The following is an 18,666-nucleotide window of genomic DNA, read 5'->3' on the forward strand; positions in this document are numbered from 1 at the left end:
CATGTTTAGATAAAGAGAGAATTGTTCCCTGCGAGGGCGGCCAGGCCCTGGCACAGCGCGCCCACAGCGCCTGTGGCCGTCCCGTCCCTGGAAGCGTCCAAGGCTGGGCGGGATTGGCAGCAACAAGTGGAAAGTGTCCCCGCCTTGTCAGGAGTGGCACTAGATGATCTTTAATGTCCCTTCTAACCCAGTTTATTCCCCGGTTCTGTGATAAATGAAGCTCTGCCCTCAGCCGAGCTCCGCGCCCCCCACACGGAATCGTCTCTCCCCTTGTCCCCCCCACACGGCAGCGTCCAATGGACTCTCCCGCGCTGTCATGGCAACGGCGCCACGCTCAGGGACCGAGGGGCGGCGGGGCCGGGACGGGAACAGCGACAGGGGACAGCGACAGCCCCAGGGACAGCGACAGTCCCCGGGACAGCGACAGACCCCGGGATAGCGATAGACCTCGCCGGGGTGAGCCCTGCGGGTTCCCTTCAGGAGCCGAGGCTCCCTGCGCGCAGCCCATGCCCGAGAGGGGCTGAGAGTACCCGGGCAGGTGTGAGTTGTGTAAATCCCCCAGAGTGTGCCCTGGGCACACACCCGCGCAGTTGGCCCTGTTCTCTTCATTGCCCCTCTCACGCCTTTCTGGTTTTAGGTTGCGGTTCGTTCTTCCCTGCCCCGCCGACTTTTCATCAGCCTTGAAAAGACACCGGTAATGAAAGAAAAAATACCCCAAACAATCCCACGCTTTACTACGAGGCTTTTTACACTTTTATTTTCTCTCTGCCCATGTGCTCTGCTCTTTCCCCAGAGCGACCGTCGGGACCGAGAACTACCCGCAAACCCACACCGGGCCTTGAGCAGAGCTTTAAAGGCAAGTTCTGACTCTGCTGCCATCATCCACCTGTTGTTTATCGCCCCACCTGTTGTTTATCACCTTGGCTGTTATTTAGCACCTTATCTGTTATTTATCACCCCATCTGTTATTTATTACCCCACCTGCTTATTTCCCCCTGCTGCAGCTCACAGAGGGGGGCGACTGTATTTCCATTGTGTGGGTAAGAAGGTTTTTCTCGTAAGAAATGTGCTTTGTAATGTGGAGTGGGTTTTTTTGTTTGGTTGGTTTTTTGCTTGGTTGTTTTTTTGTTTGTGTGTTTATTTTTTGTTTTATTGTTTTTCTCTTTTTTTTAAAAAAAATATTTTTTAGTAGACTGTGTGGAAAGGCATCCTTTTGCTTGTGGCCTTTGTGTTTGAAGTTATTTACAATACAGCTGAAATTACAGTTCTCAATTAAACAGTTGTAGTGGTTAACTATGTTTTCCCCCCCTTAACTGCTGTATTTTTCCCCCTTAACTAAAAACCAAGCTGTTTTAAACCACCACAACAGTGAAGATTTACAAGCCATAGAAAGAGATGTTGAGTTTGCAGAGTTACCAAGATAATGCATCTTCCCAAAGTGTGGTGAAATTGCACAATATGGTAAAAGGACTTAGGGAAAGTGGCATTTAGTAAGTTTCATGTCGTTTTCCTGATCTGACTTTTGTCCTGATCTAACATTCTACAACAACTGAATGTTGTAGAGTGTTACACCTAGAAATGAATAATTGGTTTAAAAATAGAAAGTGGAGTTTGAAATGGCTGGTGTCACAGATATTGGGACATGAAGAACATGAATTTATTCTGAAGGCTGGAATTATTTCAGCATATCTGAATTAAAGTTTATGTGTAATTTTTTTTTAAATATTGTTAATGTCATTCTTTTTTCTTTTTCTTTAAAGTAGTTATCATAATGTTAAATGTTTGGAAGGACCAGAAGTCTCAGTCGTTGTAATTAACAGCAAATGGGTGAGGAGTGACGATAGACAAACTCTTTATTGCACTTGGAATAATAATTCAAAGGAAATAGTTTAGTTTGAAGTACTCGTAAGTGGATGGAACTTAGTGTAGCATGAAATCCACATTCATGGTGTTGATAATGGGATGTGAGCTATTGCACAGACAGCAGCATCCCTCTGGATTTGATGGGTTTATTGATGTGAGCAAGCTGTTGGAATTTGCCCTGGTTAAACTCTTGTAGTGTGACATAAACTACACCCATCTTCAGCTGTCTGTAAGTCATAAACCTTTAAATTGATTAGGAAGAGACTTGAGCTAAGCTGAGGTACAGGCTATGTGGAGTTTGGGTTTATTTAGCTCTGTAGTCTTTAAAGTTGACTCAAACTTTGTTTAGCCCATACAGCAGGTTTTGGTTTGTTACTTTTAACTGTACATCCATTGTCAGCACAGAGGAACCTGCTGGAATGATGAAATTTGAGCACCAGTGTGGCAGGGGAGCAGGCAGAAAGGATGTGGCTAATTAGTGCTTGATTTATTTATGTTGATGAGGTGCTTTAGTGTTTGCCTCACTGGCAAATTGTGCTGCCTGGTAGAGAGAAGAGGGATTCATTAAAGAAAAACCAGACAGAAAGAGGGAACTCCTGTGAGTATTTAAATTCCAAATGTGTTTCTGAGGGGTTTGGGGTTGCCTTTGCTGCCCTTCCCTGGCAGCCCTGAGGGCCCAGCTCAGGGATATTTCAGGGTGTGCATTTCCCCACACCCACAGGAGTTTGTGTAATTTTGACTCTTCCAATGTCAGTGTTTAACAGTTGTTTTTATGCTTTATCTGTTCAATAATTCATGTATTTTCTCAGAATAATTCAGAGGGTTGATCACTGTCTATCCCCTGTTATCTACAATTTGATGCTGTTTTTTCTCTACCCAGAGTTCCTGAAACTTTGTAGGGCTCTTTATCTCTCATATTCTCACACAGCATCTCTGATATTTATCACTGATATTACACCATTTTTATGTTATCCCTTTAAATATTTGCTTTCAGTGGAATATGTTAAAGTTAACTTGTATAAATGGTATTTTTTTATTAACTGCTTTCCCTCCTTGAGCTTGCTCAGCTGATCTGTGTCATTTCCCTCTGTTTTTACTATTAAATAGTATTTGTGCCCCTCAAATCCAGTGTGTGACCTCCTCCTCTCCAGAGGAGAGGTTTTTCTCTTTAGCCAAGAGAAAAACTTTCTTCTATTCAAAATTAATAATATCTTTTATCTTGGGAAGTGATAAAGAAATAACTGTTTTGAAATGACGTTAGAATTGAGTGCTTGGGTTTTGTGATACAATAAGAAATATTTTTTGTGTACAAATCTGATGCTTTGTCAGTGCTGAAATGCAGCATTTTAGGTTCTGTGTTTTAAGTTCCATGTGCCATTGAGGTGTTTGGCCCCATGGGTGGAGATTTTTGGGCACATTTTATCTGCATTAATGCTGAATTTCAGGTTTACCTGTGAACAGGCAGTGTTCCACTTGGGATGTTCCCAATCCTTCTCATTTCCTAGGTCCTGCTCTCCCCAGGAAGGTGAGACCCACGAGCTCCAGGAGAGTTTCCAAGCACCTTGGCAGCTGTAAGTCTCTGCACTGTGAACTTTTATTTCTTTTTCCATTATCCCATTCTTTTCCCATTATTTCCAGCAGCAGCAGGAAATGCCCAGTTTTGCACTGAGCTGCATTTATCCCACAAACATTCCATGCCAACAAAGCTCTGGATGTTCACCTTCAATTTAAACCCCTTGCTGTATGAATTTGCTTTTTGGAAAGGTATTTTATTTTACAACCTGGATTAAAAAATAAAAAGTATTCAAAATACCACTGAAGTCTTGAGAGGGGGAATTAACTCTGCTCTGTGAGTTATTGTGTTCCTCTGTATCAATTTGTCTGTGACAGAAGGAATTTATCTTCCCAAATCAGGTGAGATGGTTTCACTTCATAGCCATTGGTACAATTTTCTCCTCCTTGGTGATTTCTATAGGTTTGGTTCAAGAAAGTTGTGTTTTAGTTAATATTAATCTGCTTGCACATGAACTTTAGGGAATTGTCCAAATGAAACAGCCAAGGAAATCTTTTCCCTGGTATCATAAATGTAATAAAAAAGGGTTTTTTTTCCTCAGTTAAATTTAATTTTCAGTTGCTCTAGGATTTTATTAGCACTTCATATAAACAAGTTTTGTGCTCCATTTCCCTCTATATATGAGTGTTTTTGGATGTGTAATGAGTTTTTTACTGTTTTAATTTCAATCAAATTCCCATTTCAACAGGTTCCTAACTCTAAATCACTGAAATTCTCCCTTTTTAGGAGAAGTTACACTGGGCATCATGAATGTCAATGATTTTGTAATTCTCCCAGGCTCAAAAGCTGGAACCTCAGTGAGATTAAAAACAAAGTAAGTGCCTTCAATCTGATTGAGATTGAGATGTGTTTTTGTAGTTTTTAATAAGTTTTAATGCAACATTAAATAGGAGAGTGGAAGAACAAGAAGAATCATGTGTTTCTTTTCTAGCATTTTCTCTATGCTTTTATCCACGAGCCTTTCTTTTCTCAGGCTTTAATCTACTTCCTGATTAAATTACAGGTTTTATAACCAACCCTGTGTATCCACAGATAATACAAGCATACTAAAGAAATCAGTGAATTGTTTATTTTAATATAATTATACCCCAAACCTTTCTGAGTACAGGCACAGTTGTATCAGTTTTTTGTTGGAATTTTTACTTGACCTGTCCTAAATTTTCCTGTTTTCAGTCCTGCTGGGAGGTAAAGGAGGGGCATGGCTGTAATGACAAATTTTCCAGCTTCTGTTTTTCTGCTTTAAACTCCTTCAGATACCTTACTGACTTCCAGGTGACTTCTAATGACTATTTCACTATTTCCTCCAGAACTGTCAAGGAATTGCAGTTGGAGAAAGCTCAGTTAGAAACAGAAAACAAAGAGATGGAGAGAAGATTATTGCAGCTGCAGTTAAACATGAACAGAGAAAAAGAAGAGAGGAGGTGGGTTCAGTTTCTCTCTGGAAAAAAGGAATCCAATGAAATGCTCCCTCCCCATGTGGGATCTCTTGTAAAGTTTGGAATTTACAATTAGATTGGAGAGAGGAGACTGGGAAGAAATATTCAATGTTCAACTTGCTTCCTTATGACTTTGTTAATTTGAAAGTCCCATATGATATTTGATCTGTTTTCCTCATTTATTCCCTGTTCTCTCCTTTTCCCCTGGCTGACTGGATTTGTCCCCTTAGTTTTCAAGCAGGAGACAGAGTAGTTTCTCCTTGTTTATTTCTGATGTTTCTGCAGAGGATGCCGTTGATATTTTTGATCCCCTTTTACATTTGTGTGGCCTCCCAGGGAGGCCTCTCCTGCACGATGGCAAACAGGGCTTGGAACCAAGCACAATGTAATGAGGCAAATGCTGGGGTGAGCTTTAAATCTGAGTCACCCTGAGTGTTGGCAAATTCCTGCAACACCTGCTTCCTTTTCCTTGAGTTTCTGCCTGCTGGGAATGCAGATGCCTTGGGTTGGGATGCCCTGGTGCTGCTGAGCTGCTGGGGCAGTGTTTTCCAGGGCATGTGTGGCACTTTTGTCTCCATGGTGTTGTTGTTTTGCTCTCAAGGCCCTGTACCTGCAGCCCCTGATAGGATTGCAGTGCTGAGCTCTGAGGACAGGAGGATTTGGCATTTGCAGCACTGCAATCACGGAGTGGTTTGGGCTGGAAAGGATCTGAGAGTTCCTGCATTGTTAGTACTGCTGGATCAAGTCCTGCAGTAAACTGGGACAATGAAAGCTCACACAAAATGTACTTTTGTTGTTATTCTTCTGAAACCAACCTTTGAGAATTGATAACATTTTTTTTAAATATAAAAACTTGGACAAACTGAATAGTTTAAAAATAAGTACTTTCTCACACATTTATTGTATTTACTGCTTTTAAAGCCGGTTTCTATGTAAGGGAGTATTTGTGCTTTGGGAACTTGATTGTCCTATAGAGAATTTTATTTTTGTGATGTTTTGCTCATATTTAACAATGTAAATGAAAAATTTCATGCTTCTCTTGCTTGCAGAAGGCCAAAATTTGAAGCTTTTTCTTGCCTTGGTTTGTAGGAAGTTGGGTGCTTATCATTGGAAATCTGGGCAGGCAGGACCAAGGACCCCCCAAACCAGAGCTGTGGCACAAAATAATGAAAACAGGAAGAAGGTAGGAAACCATATTTACAAGTAAAGCTACCTAAAGTAAAACAAGATTTGGAACTGGGTTTAGGCTGCAGAGCAGGAGAATTTCAAATACTGCAAAACCAAAAGGTTGAGCCCCATCTGAGTAAAATTCCTGACTGCTTATTTTTCCATGCCAAGCTTCTGAGTCCCTTTGAGCTGGAGGAACATCAAGTTTTGTTGGGTGATCTGTTGGGGTTTTAGTTGTGATAAACAGCAAATTATCCCTGCTCCTACAGATTTAATCCTGTAAGAATGGCACTGGTGGAACTCATCAGGAGCCTGGCTTTGGCTGGCTGGTGCCCAGGGTGGATCTGAAATCCTGAAAGGCTTTGGGTGAAACTTTTTGCAAATTCTCTGCCTTCCCAGATGAAATACACCACAGTTAAAGTCTTTAACTCACTTATATTGACTCTTGTTCTATCACAACCTTGCTCAGACCTAAAAGAGGGGATGTAGAGCTTTCTTGCTAGATTTTTGAAAAAATCTGTTTTCTCTTCAGTAAGTACAAATGGGGTACTTATCTTCTTTTGGAAAAATCTGTGGCAATTTTTTTTTAAACTGGCAGAAAATGAGAACTCAATGAAATTGCCTCCTTGTCTGTGAGAGGAGAGGATCAGAATGAAAATGTTTTCTTTACACACCTCTTTCCCTTCCCCTTCTCTGAGACAAGGAACTTGGAGCTGTTGCTGCTTCAAAGATTTCAGATTTCAGGTTTCAGCTGGGGTGGCTGAGGAGATGAATGGGCAGAACTTTAAAAACAGGAAAATTAAAAATAAGGGGTGAGTGAGGGGCAGTGAGGCTGAAGGGTGAACTCAGTTTGCAGGGAAAGACTGAGGAGCAAAAATGCTGAAAATTATGAATTACTGGGATGTTAGATCATGGAAGGGCCACATGGACAATGTTTCATGGCTTGGGAGGGAAACTGGTCCAGGGCTTTGTGGCTCTCATGAGCAATACATGGAGTTTTCTCTTTAAATACATGCCCTATTTCCCTAAAATAATGTTCATTCTGTAAAACTTACTGTTTATTCATTAGCATTAGAACCTTTTACAGATACATGGAAATATCCTTTCCTCTAGGTTTCTCCACAAAGAGTGAAGTTACAAGTACTCAAACAGACTGAAGGTAAAGACATCTTTCTTAAATAAATAAAACTTAAACTTCTGATAGATTATTGCTTTGTAGGGGTTGCTGCAATTAAACACTGAAGAAATCAGAGAGTGGAACACTGGATTAGTTGAGATTTTTGTTGTTTGTTTTGTTTCAGAGCCAGTGAAAAAACCAGTTAAGCCTAAAAGAGGAAATCCTGCAGCTCATGAAAAGTTGGGAGTGAAGGGGGTGGGCTACAGACCACCTGAAATTAAGGCTGGACTGCTGGTAAGTAAATGGTTAAAATAACTCAAGCAACACAAATTAATGTGTGTAGAATGTTTTTGTGTCACTATGTAGACACACATTTTTCTTTCTCTCTGATAATTACTTAGTGCCTGTAAAGAGAAATTTTACAGACTGATCTCCCTGAATGCAAGGAAACAGATTAAATGGTTCTGTTGTCACAACTGTGACCACTTTTTAAACTGGTAACTGTTAAAGAATTTATTTAAACTCTATTTTTTATTAATTTGCCCAGCATGTGGCCATGGCTGAAGGAGGCTGATCTCACCCTTAACTAAAGAACACTTTGTGATTAAAGAAAGATGTGTGGTTGCAGGCAAAGGGCCCAAAATTAAGTGGTCCATGAATATTTTGTAATTTTAAATCCTTACATAAAGCACGTGGTGAATTCTGACTGATTTCCAAGCTGGCACCTTGTTGGCTGTTTTAGAGTGGAAATTTCTGTTATCAAGTATGAGGCGATTTCTATTTAATAAGGGTATTTTTGCCTTTTAGCAAGGAGAAAATAGGAAACAAATAATAAATAGGAAACCCAGCCTCCAAAGTGTGGTGTAGCCTCATGCATCTTGATTTTAAAGTAGTTTATTTGGATTTTCCCTTTGGAATAAGAAATTACACTTTTTTAGAATAAAATGTTAATTTCTCTTAGACTGTGGAGGGAGATCTTTCTGTAATACATGATATGATTTTTTTTTCCCATTTTTATTAAACTAGTATGAGCTGCTAACCCTCATTAGGAACTGATATTTTGTGCATGTCTTTGTAATGCTTTTCCTTTGGGGAAAAATACGTGCGGATTTGGAATTTAAGAGAACGTGCCAACAAAGCCGCGGGGATTTTGCTTCCGTGCTCCTCATTTCATTCAACAAAGACGTTCGCACACTCCCAGCATTGCAGATCGTGCGTGTTTTGTTTTTTCCCAGCGATTTTTGGGGAGCGATCCCGGCCCCGGAGCGATCCCCGGAGCGGCTGCAGTGCCGGCGATGGCCGCCCGAGGGCGCTGCGCCCCCGCGGGAGCTGCGGCCGCTGCGCATCCCGGGGCGCATCTCCCGCATCCCGGGGGGATCTCCCGCATCCCAGCGGATCCCCGCGCTGACAGGGATCCAGCCGGAGCAAGAATGGGGCTGGGAATCCGTGCTGCTGGTGGGAAGTGAACTGCGAGTCGCTCGAGTTGTTCCCTGCTGATCCCCTGTTCACACAGTGCTCACCCCGCGCTGCAGTAAGAGGATGAGGGAATGCCCTGGATGTGCAGACAATTTTAACAGCCAACTTTTCTTGCTTTTGCAAGTCACAAGTGCCATTGGATGTGCAGCCAGTCCCTGGGTCGGTTAAAGCATAGGGCAGGTGGAAAGAAGGGGCTGGGAGAACATCCTGAGTGTGTAGGGATGTTTTGTGGTGGTGTTTGCAGGGGTCTTAGGATGAGGGAAGAGATGAGAATGTTGATTCCATGTTTCAGAAGGCCTAATTTATTATTTTATTCTATATATTGTATTAAAACTATACTAAAAGAATAGAAGAAAGGATTTCATCAGAAGGCTAGCTAAGAATAGAAAAGGAATGATAACAAAGGCTTGTGACTGACTGAGCCAGCTGACTGTGATTGGCCATTAATTAGAAACAACCACATGAGACCAATCCCAGATGCACCTGTTGCATTCCACAGCAGCAGATAACCATTGTTTACATTTTGTTCCTGAGGCTTTTCAGCTTCTCAGGAGAAAAAATCCTAGCAAAGGGATTTTTCAGAAAATATCATGGCTACAATGTTTGACTCTCATCTGTCTGCCCATACCTTTGCTGCTTTGTTGTGGTAAGAACAGGTCACTCACTTGGAGGATGTGTAGACAAAGGATTTTTTCCCATAGATACATAAATTATTTCATGGTTTTGCTTGATAATCATCCAAGAGTTGGTAATGAAAACATTCCACAGTAATTTTCTTTGTTCTAATAAAGGTTGAAAAACCACTGGGTTGAAAGTCCCAGCGTAGGACTGTTTTTCTCCTTTTGTAACTGTTTTCAATCAATCTCATCAATTACAGTTTGGACTTCCCTGGGCTGCTGTATTAATGGCTATCCCAGTTAGCCCCTTAAATGACCATTTTCCTCTTGCTGACCTCTCCAGATGTGCCCCAGTCCACTGGGAAGCTTCAATAAGCAGCTCTTCATTAGTAAAGCACATAGCTCATAAATTCCTTTAAATGAGACATGCTGCATTAAATGCCTCATTTCATCCCCTTGTACATGGGATGTGGTGTCCATGGCCACTGCTCTGATACCAGAAACCTTTAAAATCAGGGGGTTTGTGTGTCTAGTTAAAAAAAACTTTTTATTTTTTATTTTATATTTATTTTATTTTATATTTATTTTATATTTATTTTATTTTATTTTATTTTTTAATATTTATTTTATTTTTAATATTTATTTTATTTTATTTTTATTTTATTTTTATTTTTATTTTATTATTTTATTTTTTTTTTATTTTATTATTTTATTATTTTATTTTTTTTTAATTATTTTTATTTTTTATTCCTTTATTTTTAATTTTTTATATTTTTTTTATTATTATTTTATTTTTTATTTTATATTTTTTTATTTTATATTTTTTATTTGATATTTTTATTTTATATTTTATATTTTATTTTATTTTTATTTTATTGTATTTTTTATTGTATTTTTTATTGTATTTTTATTGTATTTTTATTGTATTTTTATTGTATTTTTATTGTATTTTTATTGTATTTTTATTGTATTTTTATTGTATTTTTATTGTATTTTTATTGTATATTTATTGTATATTTATTGTATATTTATTGTATATTTATTGTATATTTATTGTATATTTATTGTATATTTATTGTATATTTATTGTATATTTATTGTATATTTATTTATTTTTTTATATTTATTTTTATATTATTTTATTTTTTTTAATTATTTATTGTATATTTATTTATTTTTTGTATATTTATTTTATTTATTGTATATTATTTTTTATTGTATATTTTATTTTAATATTTTTATAAAATATTTATTGTATATTTTAGCTAAATCTTTCTTATTTAGCTCTTGATAGATCTTTGCAGTTAATTGTAAGATCACATAAAATGGGAGTGATCTTGGTTACCAGGTAGCTCAGCTGAGCCCAGGAAAGTGAGTGCTGCAGTTCCACAGCTGACACTACAAATGTTGCTGCTGCTCAGAAATGCTTTCTCAGTAATGTTGTGGCCCTGATTTAGGAACCAGGCTCAGCATCGAGCAGTGCAAGCCCTGGGAAGCAGGACAGAGGATTGCTGCTGAGCGGCGCCTTTGATGAGAAGGCGTCTGCAGAGTCTTTCCAGGAAGCTTTGCTTCAGTGGAGGAAAGGTGAAAGTGAGGCTGGAGGAGCTCTGTGTGCCACTGAGGTCCCACCAGGTATGGTTTGTTCTGATTTATGACATTTTACATACAATGGGAGCCATTTGGGGGAGTTAGATTTTAGATTAATGGAAGGAGATATTTTGAAGCTTAAGAAAACCCATTTTATTCTTTCTCAGTGTACCTTTATTAACAATAATCATCTCTGAAGGGTTTTAAAATGATATTCAGAATGTTTAGCTCAGTTTTTGTAATGCCAGGATGTCCAGCCCATGTCCCTGAACCCTCCCATGGCTTTGTACCTCACGTGGCCCTTCAGCATGAGCTGCAATGCTCAAACATAAAACCAGCTTTAAACTGAGGCAAGGAATGTGCAGGGCTCAGGATTTTGTGTGCTCTATCCAAGTACATTTTCTGCTTGCCTTCCACAGGCTCTTAATATTTCTTTGTCCCAATGAAAAGCTGCAATCAGCTGAAGTATGCATGGAAAAATATGGAAAATTCCTCTGGTCTGATTGGATTTGTGCAAATCCAATCTGTGTCTTGTTCCTCCAGTCCATGGATGGTGGTGTTTCTCTCTGGCTTTTTGTACAGAATGATATTAAACTGATTTTTTTTTTTCACTTTTTTCTTCTTTTCTGTGGGATTTTGATCTGTGGTGTCATGGATTTCCATCCCCCCACTCTTTCTATGGCTCCAGTGTGAAACCTGTAATAAATGAGTTTTTATGGCTGCCCCACTACTGCCTGTGTTCTGTAAATATAATATTGCTGGCCATTTAAATTTTGGAGTTATGCAAAGACTGAACTAAGCACAGACTTAATATGATTTTCATTAAAAAATAATGTAGGTAAAGAGCACATTTATAATGCTAAACAGCTGTATTTTTCTTTTTAATAACTCTGGCAGAAGCTGTGGAGAATTGTGAGGTGCAGACCAATGTTAGTGCTCTGAAGGAGCCCATCCATGTGGAATTCCAGAAGGATGGCCTGAGCTACATGGAGAAACTCCTGCTGAAGAAATACAGAAGGTGTTGCTGCATTTGCTGCTCTTAATGAGAGAATTCAGAAATACCTAATTAATGAAAATCCAGATGAAATTTTTAAAATATTAGATATATTATCAAGAGTCAAGGGGAGTGTATACAGGGAGATTTATTTTAATAAAATAATGATTATAACCAGATTTGATCACTTGATATTTCAGAATTCTTGTAAAGGAAGTATTTAGAAGGATTCGCTTTGCTCTCAGTTTACTGTAGAATTTGTTTTAATAAAATAATGATTATAACCAGACTTGATGACTTGATAGTTCAGAATTCCTGCAAAGGGAGTATTTAGAGGGATTTTCTTTGCTCTCAGTTTATTGTAGAATTTGAAGACTGATAATGATATTTAGCTACTTGATTTTGGGGCATTTGCTACAGAGAAAAGGAATTTTCAGGATTCTTTTGTGGACATTACAGAGCTGTTTTATGAGTTCTTGAGAAGTAAAATCACCTCAATGAAGTTAGGAGGAGTTAGTTAATGCTGCTGCAGTAAATTGGCTCATAGGGTTTTTTCCTTTTTTTTGATAATATATTTTTAAAAGTATGACTTTTTAAGATTGATTTTATTTTTTTTTCCTGTTTCAGAACTCCTGTTGATCAATTTTTTGCAAGTTGCACGAAAGATTCAAGGCCTGTGCAAGCCCAGAGTGTTCAACAGGATGGGGCTGAAGGAGGGGGAAAAGGAGATGATGATGATGATGATGATGGCATTGAGGAGTTAACAGGTGTAACAGATTTGTTTACTCAATCTAAAATACCTTTTTCTTGAGATTTTTTTTTTCTGTGAATGCTGAATATTCCTACTCTTAACCAGTTTTCTAAAAGCAGCAATAATAAAAAGAGATATTTGTGGTTTTTCATAATTAATAAAAATGTTTTAGTTTTGAGCAGGAAAAACTGAAATGCATGAAATTATTTATATTTCATAGATGAAGAGGTGAAGAAATACTGGGCATCTATTTATAGAGCTGAAGAATCCAACACTGTTTCTGAAAGTGCAGAGTCCTCTGTGAAAATTGAGTTCCTTGATGATGTGAGTACTGACAAAGGACTTGATGAGTCTCAACAATGACCTGATTTGTTCAAGTTTTCATCTGTTAAATGTTTAAAGTCGCAACAGTTAAATAACTTCCAATAAGGAAGAATACTGGAGCATTGTTTGTTTTCCATACAAATGTGGAAAACTGAAAGTTCCAAAAGTTCCCTGTACTTTTTTTCTGTTGTGTTCGGGGGCCTGCACTGTATGGGATTTATACATAAATAAAGTCTGACAGCTTTTCAGCACTCTTCAATTTTTTTCTTTATTTTTAAATTTATTTTATTTTTATTCTTTATTCAGTCTCAGAGCGAGGACTTGGAAGAATCTTCACACTCTTCAGTGGAGGAAACTGGAGATGAGGGGATGAATAAGCAAGGAAAAACTGACCCACTGGAGAGTGGAAGGTATCAGGAATGCAGAGATTGTGGGAGAGGAAAGGAAATAATCCCAAATTAAGATGGGATTAAGTGCTAAGAAATGGGAGCTTTTCTCTGCAGGCAGTTAGATTTGAGTTATTTTGTGTACAGTGTTTCAAAGCCATTAAGGAATATTAATTGCCTGTAACTGGAGAGGCATCACTTGGAAATCCTAACCCAGATGGGTAAGATGCATTTCTTTGCACTTGCCTGTCCTGAATTTTAGTGAAATTCTCTTTGATAAAATAGGAGCAGGAACTCACATACAGATTTCACCATGGATCAGTGCTCTGCACATTGAAGATACTCTTACTTAACCTACCTTGTAATTCCAGACAAAAACAATAACTGCTACATCTGCAACTCTTCTGATCTCCCAACATTTATTGGATTAACTGTGACCTGGTTTGCTTTTTGTATCCTTCTCATTTTTTCACCTCCTCTTATCAAAGCTCAGCATTTGCAGACTAGAAGACAGAACCAACCCCTTAAAGGAAAAATGGGTAAAATGGGAAAGTCTTAAAGTCTTCTTTCCATTTAACTTCCTCAGCTGAAACTTAATAATTTTTACTTTTTCCTCTCAACAGAGATCCTGTTTCTCCTAAAGAAACTCCTCAAGGTAAATGTGAAAAGTTGAGTTCTTTGTTGAAAATACATAAATGTGTTCAGTTTATCATTCTCATATAGGTTGGGGTAGTCAGCTTTGGTGGGCTGAAAAATAATTAAAGGTCATTAAATTATGTCCCATTCTCTGGGTTATCACAATTTGATTTGATTGCAGTTTGATGGACTGTGATAAACATATAACAAAGAAGACCAACTGACAGACTCATTCACAGCCTGTAAGATGGATTTCAAACCTTATAATGTTTTTAAGGAAATTTTATTAAATTTCCACAACTGCCTTTCTTTAGCTTTAGTGGAGATTTTGTATTTTTTAAATTCATGAAGAAAAGATAGTTGACTTGCAGCTTATAATTAATATTCATTAGAAGTATTCCTATTTTCATGATTTTGTTGTACTCCTATAGAAAAACGGAATGTCTGCAGTGATGTTGAAATAAATGCAGTGTGGGAGGAGAGCACGGAACCAAAGGCTGGGAGAGGATCCCTGAGCTGCTGTGGAGAGAGGAAATCTCCTGAGGAGATCTGTGACCCCACTGGAGGAGGGAGCAGAGATCTCCCTGGGGCTGAGCTGAGGAGCAGCAGAGATCTGGAGACAGAGCTGCAGCAGGGCAGGGTCTGCAACACTCAGAGCTTGGTCCTGCCTGGCACTGCAAAATCTTCAGCAGTGAGTGATGGTGTCTTTGATTGCTAAATAAATCAGGGATGTTGCTTTATCCCCTTTAGGTTTAGGGGATTGTCACTGTGCTGTATTTGATATGAAAGGCTCCACTTTGTGGTGCCAGTTTTCTGTTAATGTTCCAAAACTTGTCTCAGACATAAAAAAAAAAGGTGTTGTAAGAACAGCTCTTCCCATATTTGTATTAACAGTCCTTCACCTCTTGTCTGAATGACCAAAAATGATAAGACACCTGCCTTGTCTTATCCAACAAATTATTCAAATATCTTTATTTGCTGAAAATTAAATTAAAAGCAAAAAAATGATAGAAAAGGTTGGGACATTGATTTGGAGTCATTGGTAAACAGTGCTCACCTTCTTTTATGTACCCAAAAGTGAACACAAAGAAAATCTGCTTTTCATGTCCCTAGTGAAAGAACAGACTCAAGCTCTCACAACATGGGAAGTTTTTAGGATTTTAAAGCACATCTTGAGCAAAAACATCATCCTCATGAATATCTATTACAGCTGGCTGTCCAAACCAGCCTGTGCTCTGTGAAAAGAGCATTTTATTAATCTGAACTTGCAGGGGCAATTATAAAGTTTCCTGTTTGTAATCTCTCTTTTTTATCCAAGTTACAGGATGTAGCCAAAAGACAGAAATGTGGTTCTACATCATATCAGGGACTTGAAGGTTTCTTTGTTGTAGGTGCAAACCCTAAACAAGAAAAGCTGGAGGCACCTTCTTCCCTGTCTGCTGCCTCCAGCCCTAGGGACAGGACAATCCCTTTTCCAGGTACTCTTGTGTGAATAAATCCTCAAAAATATACTTATTTATCATCTTTTTACAGTTCCCTTCCATCCAGCTTGCTTTAGGAGTCACTTCAGGGTGACAGTCATACCACTGGCCAGGGATAAAATAAACTCCCTATTTTGAGGCAATCTAGTGCCATAAATTTAATCTTTATAATGATGATTAAACTGTGTATGATTATATATATTATATTAGGTATTATGTATAATCTATATATATAATATAATATAAATGTAATTATTTATATAAATATCCCCTGATAATAGAGTTCCATGAGGTTCCTGTTGCTTTTCATGGTGTATATGAAACAACAAGTGAATATCATTAATCTGATTTAAAATATCACTTGAAGTCAGGCTTTTAGTCTGTTACATACCTGTAAAAACTTTGTTGCTTGGCTTCTTTAATTCACACATTAAATGCAGCAAAAATAGAAAGAGTAAATGCATATTAACACAAAACCTGCAAATAATTTCCTCTGATAATGCTGGATTTCAGGAGAGGAGCAGTGGGTTTCTGAGAGGAGCCTGAGTGAACATGCTGATGACTCTGTGGTTCAAGGTGTGTTGGAAAGTCAGCTGAGCAGAGCTGCAAATGCTTTCCAGGCTCAAAATCAACTTTCTCATCTGATGGCAGCGTGGATGCCGTGGTCAGGTAGGGACAGCCACAGCTCTGAGCTCCTAATTAGGGTAATTTTAATTGTGGAAAATTCAAATTTTCCACAAAATTTTAATTTTCCACAATTAAAATTGGAAAATTAAATTTTGAGTTGGTCATTTCTATATCTTCATTTGTGAATTTGTATTTTAGTGGGCTTTTTTTAATAGGCTTTGGAGTTAATTACCTTTTTTCAGCTCTCACCAAGAATTCTTTTTATTTAGCTTACTTTCTGCTTCTGCTGCTGCCTTTTTACTCCACTCTTATCTTGAATATTTAGAGAATAAACCCTCCAGAAGAAGTTTCTGTGTTTGTGTGTGTTGGTAGTCTCTGGTACAATTTGGGAGTGATCTAATAAAGGATTTCTTCTGCTACAGAAGCAAGTCTGATTATATGAACTCTAAGAAACAGGGACACAAGTAATAACTGCGTCTGCACTTCTGTGTTACCTTTCTCAATTTCAACTGTCTCCATCCCAGGAAATGTAGCTCTGCATTATTTCTCACATCATGAGCAACCAGGTTGACATTTTAATTTAAATAATGCTGTGTGCAGAAATCGAAGCTGTCAATTTTGAATCCCAGGAAAATATTGGAAAGGGTCTATATTTTATTCATGTTGGTTTAAATTAAAAAAAAAAAACGAACCAAACTTCAGAGCTTTCTGCAGTAATTCAGTGTCTCCCCTCACACAAAATTTGTGGCATTGTGCAGAATACTTAAATCATGTTTTTCTTTCTGAAAGATACTTCTGAAGTAGGAGGTGGTGAATTTATAGGTGTTAATAAAAAAGTTACAAATACATTGGAAAGTACAATCTTAATTTGTAATGGTACTTTTCATTAGCTAGAGTTGGTTTGAGACTTTTAATGGCAAGTTTTTGCCAATATTTTGAATTTTTTTCAAGCTGATAGTGGAAATACTGCATCTTTTTGTTCATATTTGCTCCTAAGACATTTCAGGCCATGAAAACCATTCCAGCTTAGCTTGTGAAGATGAAACCTCCTCCAGCAGAGCCATGGAGATCTCTGGAAATGCAGATTTCCAGAACACCCTGGAGCTGGAAGACCACGACACATTTGATCTTTTTGGGTAAGTTCAACTTGCTGGCTGTGTTTTCATGACTTTTAGATTATTCAAGATGCCAACCAGGTCAGAACTGAAATAAAAACAGCCCCAGCTTGCTTGTAATTAGCAGGTAATGAAAATTAAAGTCAGCATGACCTGTGTGGTGTCTTGGTGTGCTAACCCCTTCTCAGGCAGCTCAGAGTCACAACTGAGGGATCTGTTTTGTTGTTTGGACTCCAAATGATAAATTTGGGGATTGTGGGTTTTTCAGTGCATTAGCATTGAGATGTACTTACTAGAGGTGAATCTCTTAAAATCATCTCAATTTTTGGCTTATGACTTGCCATGGATTTGTTATTTTGCCTTGGACACTGAGGAGATGATTGGAAAAAAGGAAGTTCCTGAAGTTCTGTATCTGTTTTCTTACTGGGATCTCCTACTCCTATCCAGTCAGAGCAGCACTGAAGGGAACTCCATGCTGTGTGCTTGGAGATTTGGGACAAAAACTGAGGGAAAAGCTGAATTAGAGAAGCTTGTACTGCCAAACATCTCCAGTAAAAGCTTTTTTATGTGCCTGTTAGTTCAACACATGTGAACATGTGTCAGCAAGGCTTAAAGCCGAGAATTTGGGGAATTGGAGGCACTGGAAATCACTGGGGTGTGTTTCTTTTAAGGGACTGGGAGGAAAGCCAAATGGATGCTGAGGAAGCAATTCTGGAGGACAAGCAGCAGGTTCTGGCATTGCAGTGAACATGGAAAAGTCAGCTCTGAATCCACCTTTGGATGGTTGAGAACCAAGAAGATCAAGAGGTGTTTTAAATTCTGCTCAAGACATCATTTACTAAGGAATATTCTGTAAAGTTGTCATTAAAACTTCTTGAAAATACCTTGATTTGGTTTTAAAAAAAAAAACTTACTATGAAGAAATAACAGAATAAAAGAACTTCTCTTGTGCTGCTATTTTTAGGATTGTTTTATTTATTGTCTTTAATTCAATGTAAGTTTTCTCATCTGCAGGTGGAATTTTGTCTCCAAATGTGGTTTGATGTGGCCAGGCTGGAAGGGGGCACACCAGGGGTATTAATGGGATAAACTGGGGTGTCTGTGTGATCAGGTTTGTGGTGAGAAGCACAGGAGGAGTCATCTGACCCTTTGTCAGATGTTCTAGAAGGGACTTGCACCTTGCAGAATAGAATTTAACAGCTTTCCACTGCACATTTAACTTCTCCTGCCACACTCCTTTCTTCCTGACTGCAGCAGGGAGCCCAGAGCAGCAGCAAATCTCTGCTCAGAATCAATTGGGAGTGAATTCCCTTTCTTTCCCTGCTCCAGAATTCCAGTTCAGAGGGATCTGTGTCCAGGCAAATCCAGCTGTGCTGTAAGTTACTGCCTTACAGGCCTTTGATAATTAAAAGAACAAAGAGGAAATGCAGCTAAAATCATCCTGGGTGGTTTGAATTTTAACAAACAGCCCCAAGTGTCCTTTTGAACTTGCTGTATTTGTGTTGTATCAAAAGCT

The 18,666-nt window shown here is 38.4% G+C and overlaps 1 protein-coding gene across 5 annotated transcripts; it reads left to right on the forward strand.

The window, feature by feature from the left end:
• The first annotated feature begins 358 nt into the window (after window positions 1-358).
• On the forward strand, window positions 359-18,105 carry ZBBX (zinc finger B-box domain containing). 5 transcript variants are annotated; one of them, XM_064721491.1, is made up of 20 exons: window positions 359-456; window positions 638-694; window positions 794-856; window positions 3,369-3,434; window positions 4,163-4,250; window positions 4,744-4,857; window positions 5,962-6,055; window positions 7,153-7,198; window positions 7,341-7,450; window positions 10,707-10,881; window positions 11,734-11,854; window positions 12,458-12,597; window positions 12,802-12,905; window positions 13,212-13,315; window positions 13,915-13,946; window positions 14,359-14,618; window positions 15,246-15,405; window positions 15,922-16,077; window positions 17,033-17,171; window positions 17,822-18,105. In XM_064721491.1, the coding sequence occupies exons 5-20, from the start codon at window positions 4,183-4,185 to the stop codon at window positions 17,895-17,897; spliced, it is 1,899 nt and encodes a 632-aa protein (XP_064577561.1). In that variant the 5' UTR covers window positions 359-456; window positions 638-694; window positions 794-856; window positions 3,369-3,434; window positions 4,163-4,182; the 3' UTR covers window positions 17,898-18,105. The 5 variants fall into 5 exon arrangements, with proteins under 5 accessions (XP_064577561.1, XP_064577562.1, XP_064577559.1 ...); XM_064721492.1 differs by having other exon boundaries at window positions 370-538; XM_064721489.1 differs by lacking the exons at window positions 359-456; window positions 638-694; window positions 794-856 and adding an exon at window positions 961-1,040.
• Window positions 18,106-18,666: the final 561 nt, after the last annotated feature.

This window comes from Zonotrichia leucophrys, chromosome 9, assembly GCF_028769735.1.
Source record: "Zonotrichia leucophrys gambelii isolate GWCS_2022_RI chromosome 9, RI_Zleu_2.0, whole genome shotgun sequence".
Classification (NCBI taxonomy): Eukaryota; Metazoa; Chordata; class Aves; order Passeriformes; family Passerellidae; genus Zonotrichia; species Zonotrichia leucophrys.

Bases quoted from the DNA above. Each gene is read 5' to 3' on its own strand.
- ZBBX (XM_064721491.1), top strand. From the start codon at position 4,183: ATGAATGTCAATGATTTTGTAATTCTCCCAGGCTCAAAAGCTGGAACC. The intron at 7,199-7,340 runs GTAAAGACATCT...GTTTTGTTTCAG, and splicing joins AGTACTCAAACAGACTGAAG to AGCCAGTGAAAAAACCAGTT. The intron at 17,172-17,821 runs GTAAGTTCAACT...GTTTCTTTTAAG, and splicing joins GACACATTTGATCTTTTTGG to GGACTGGGAGGAAAGCCAAA.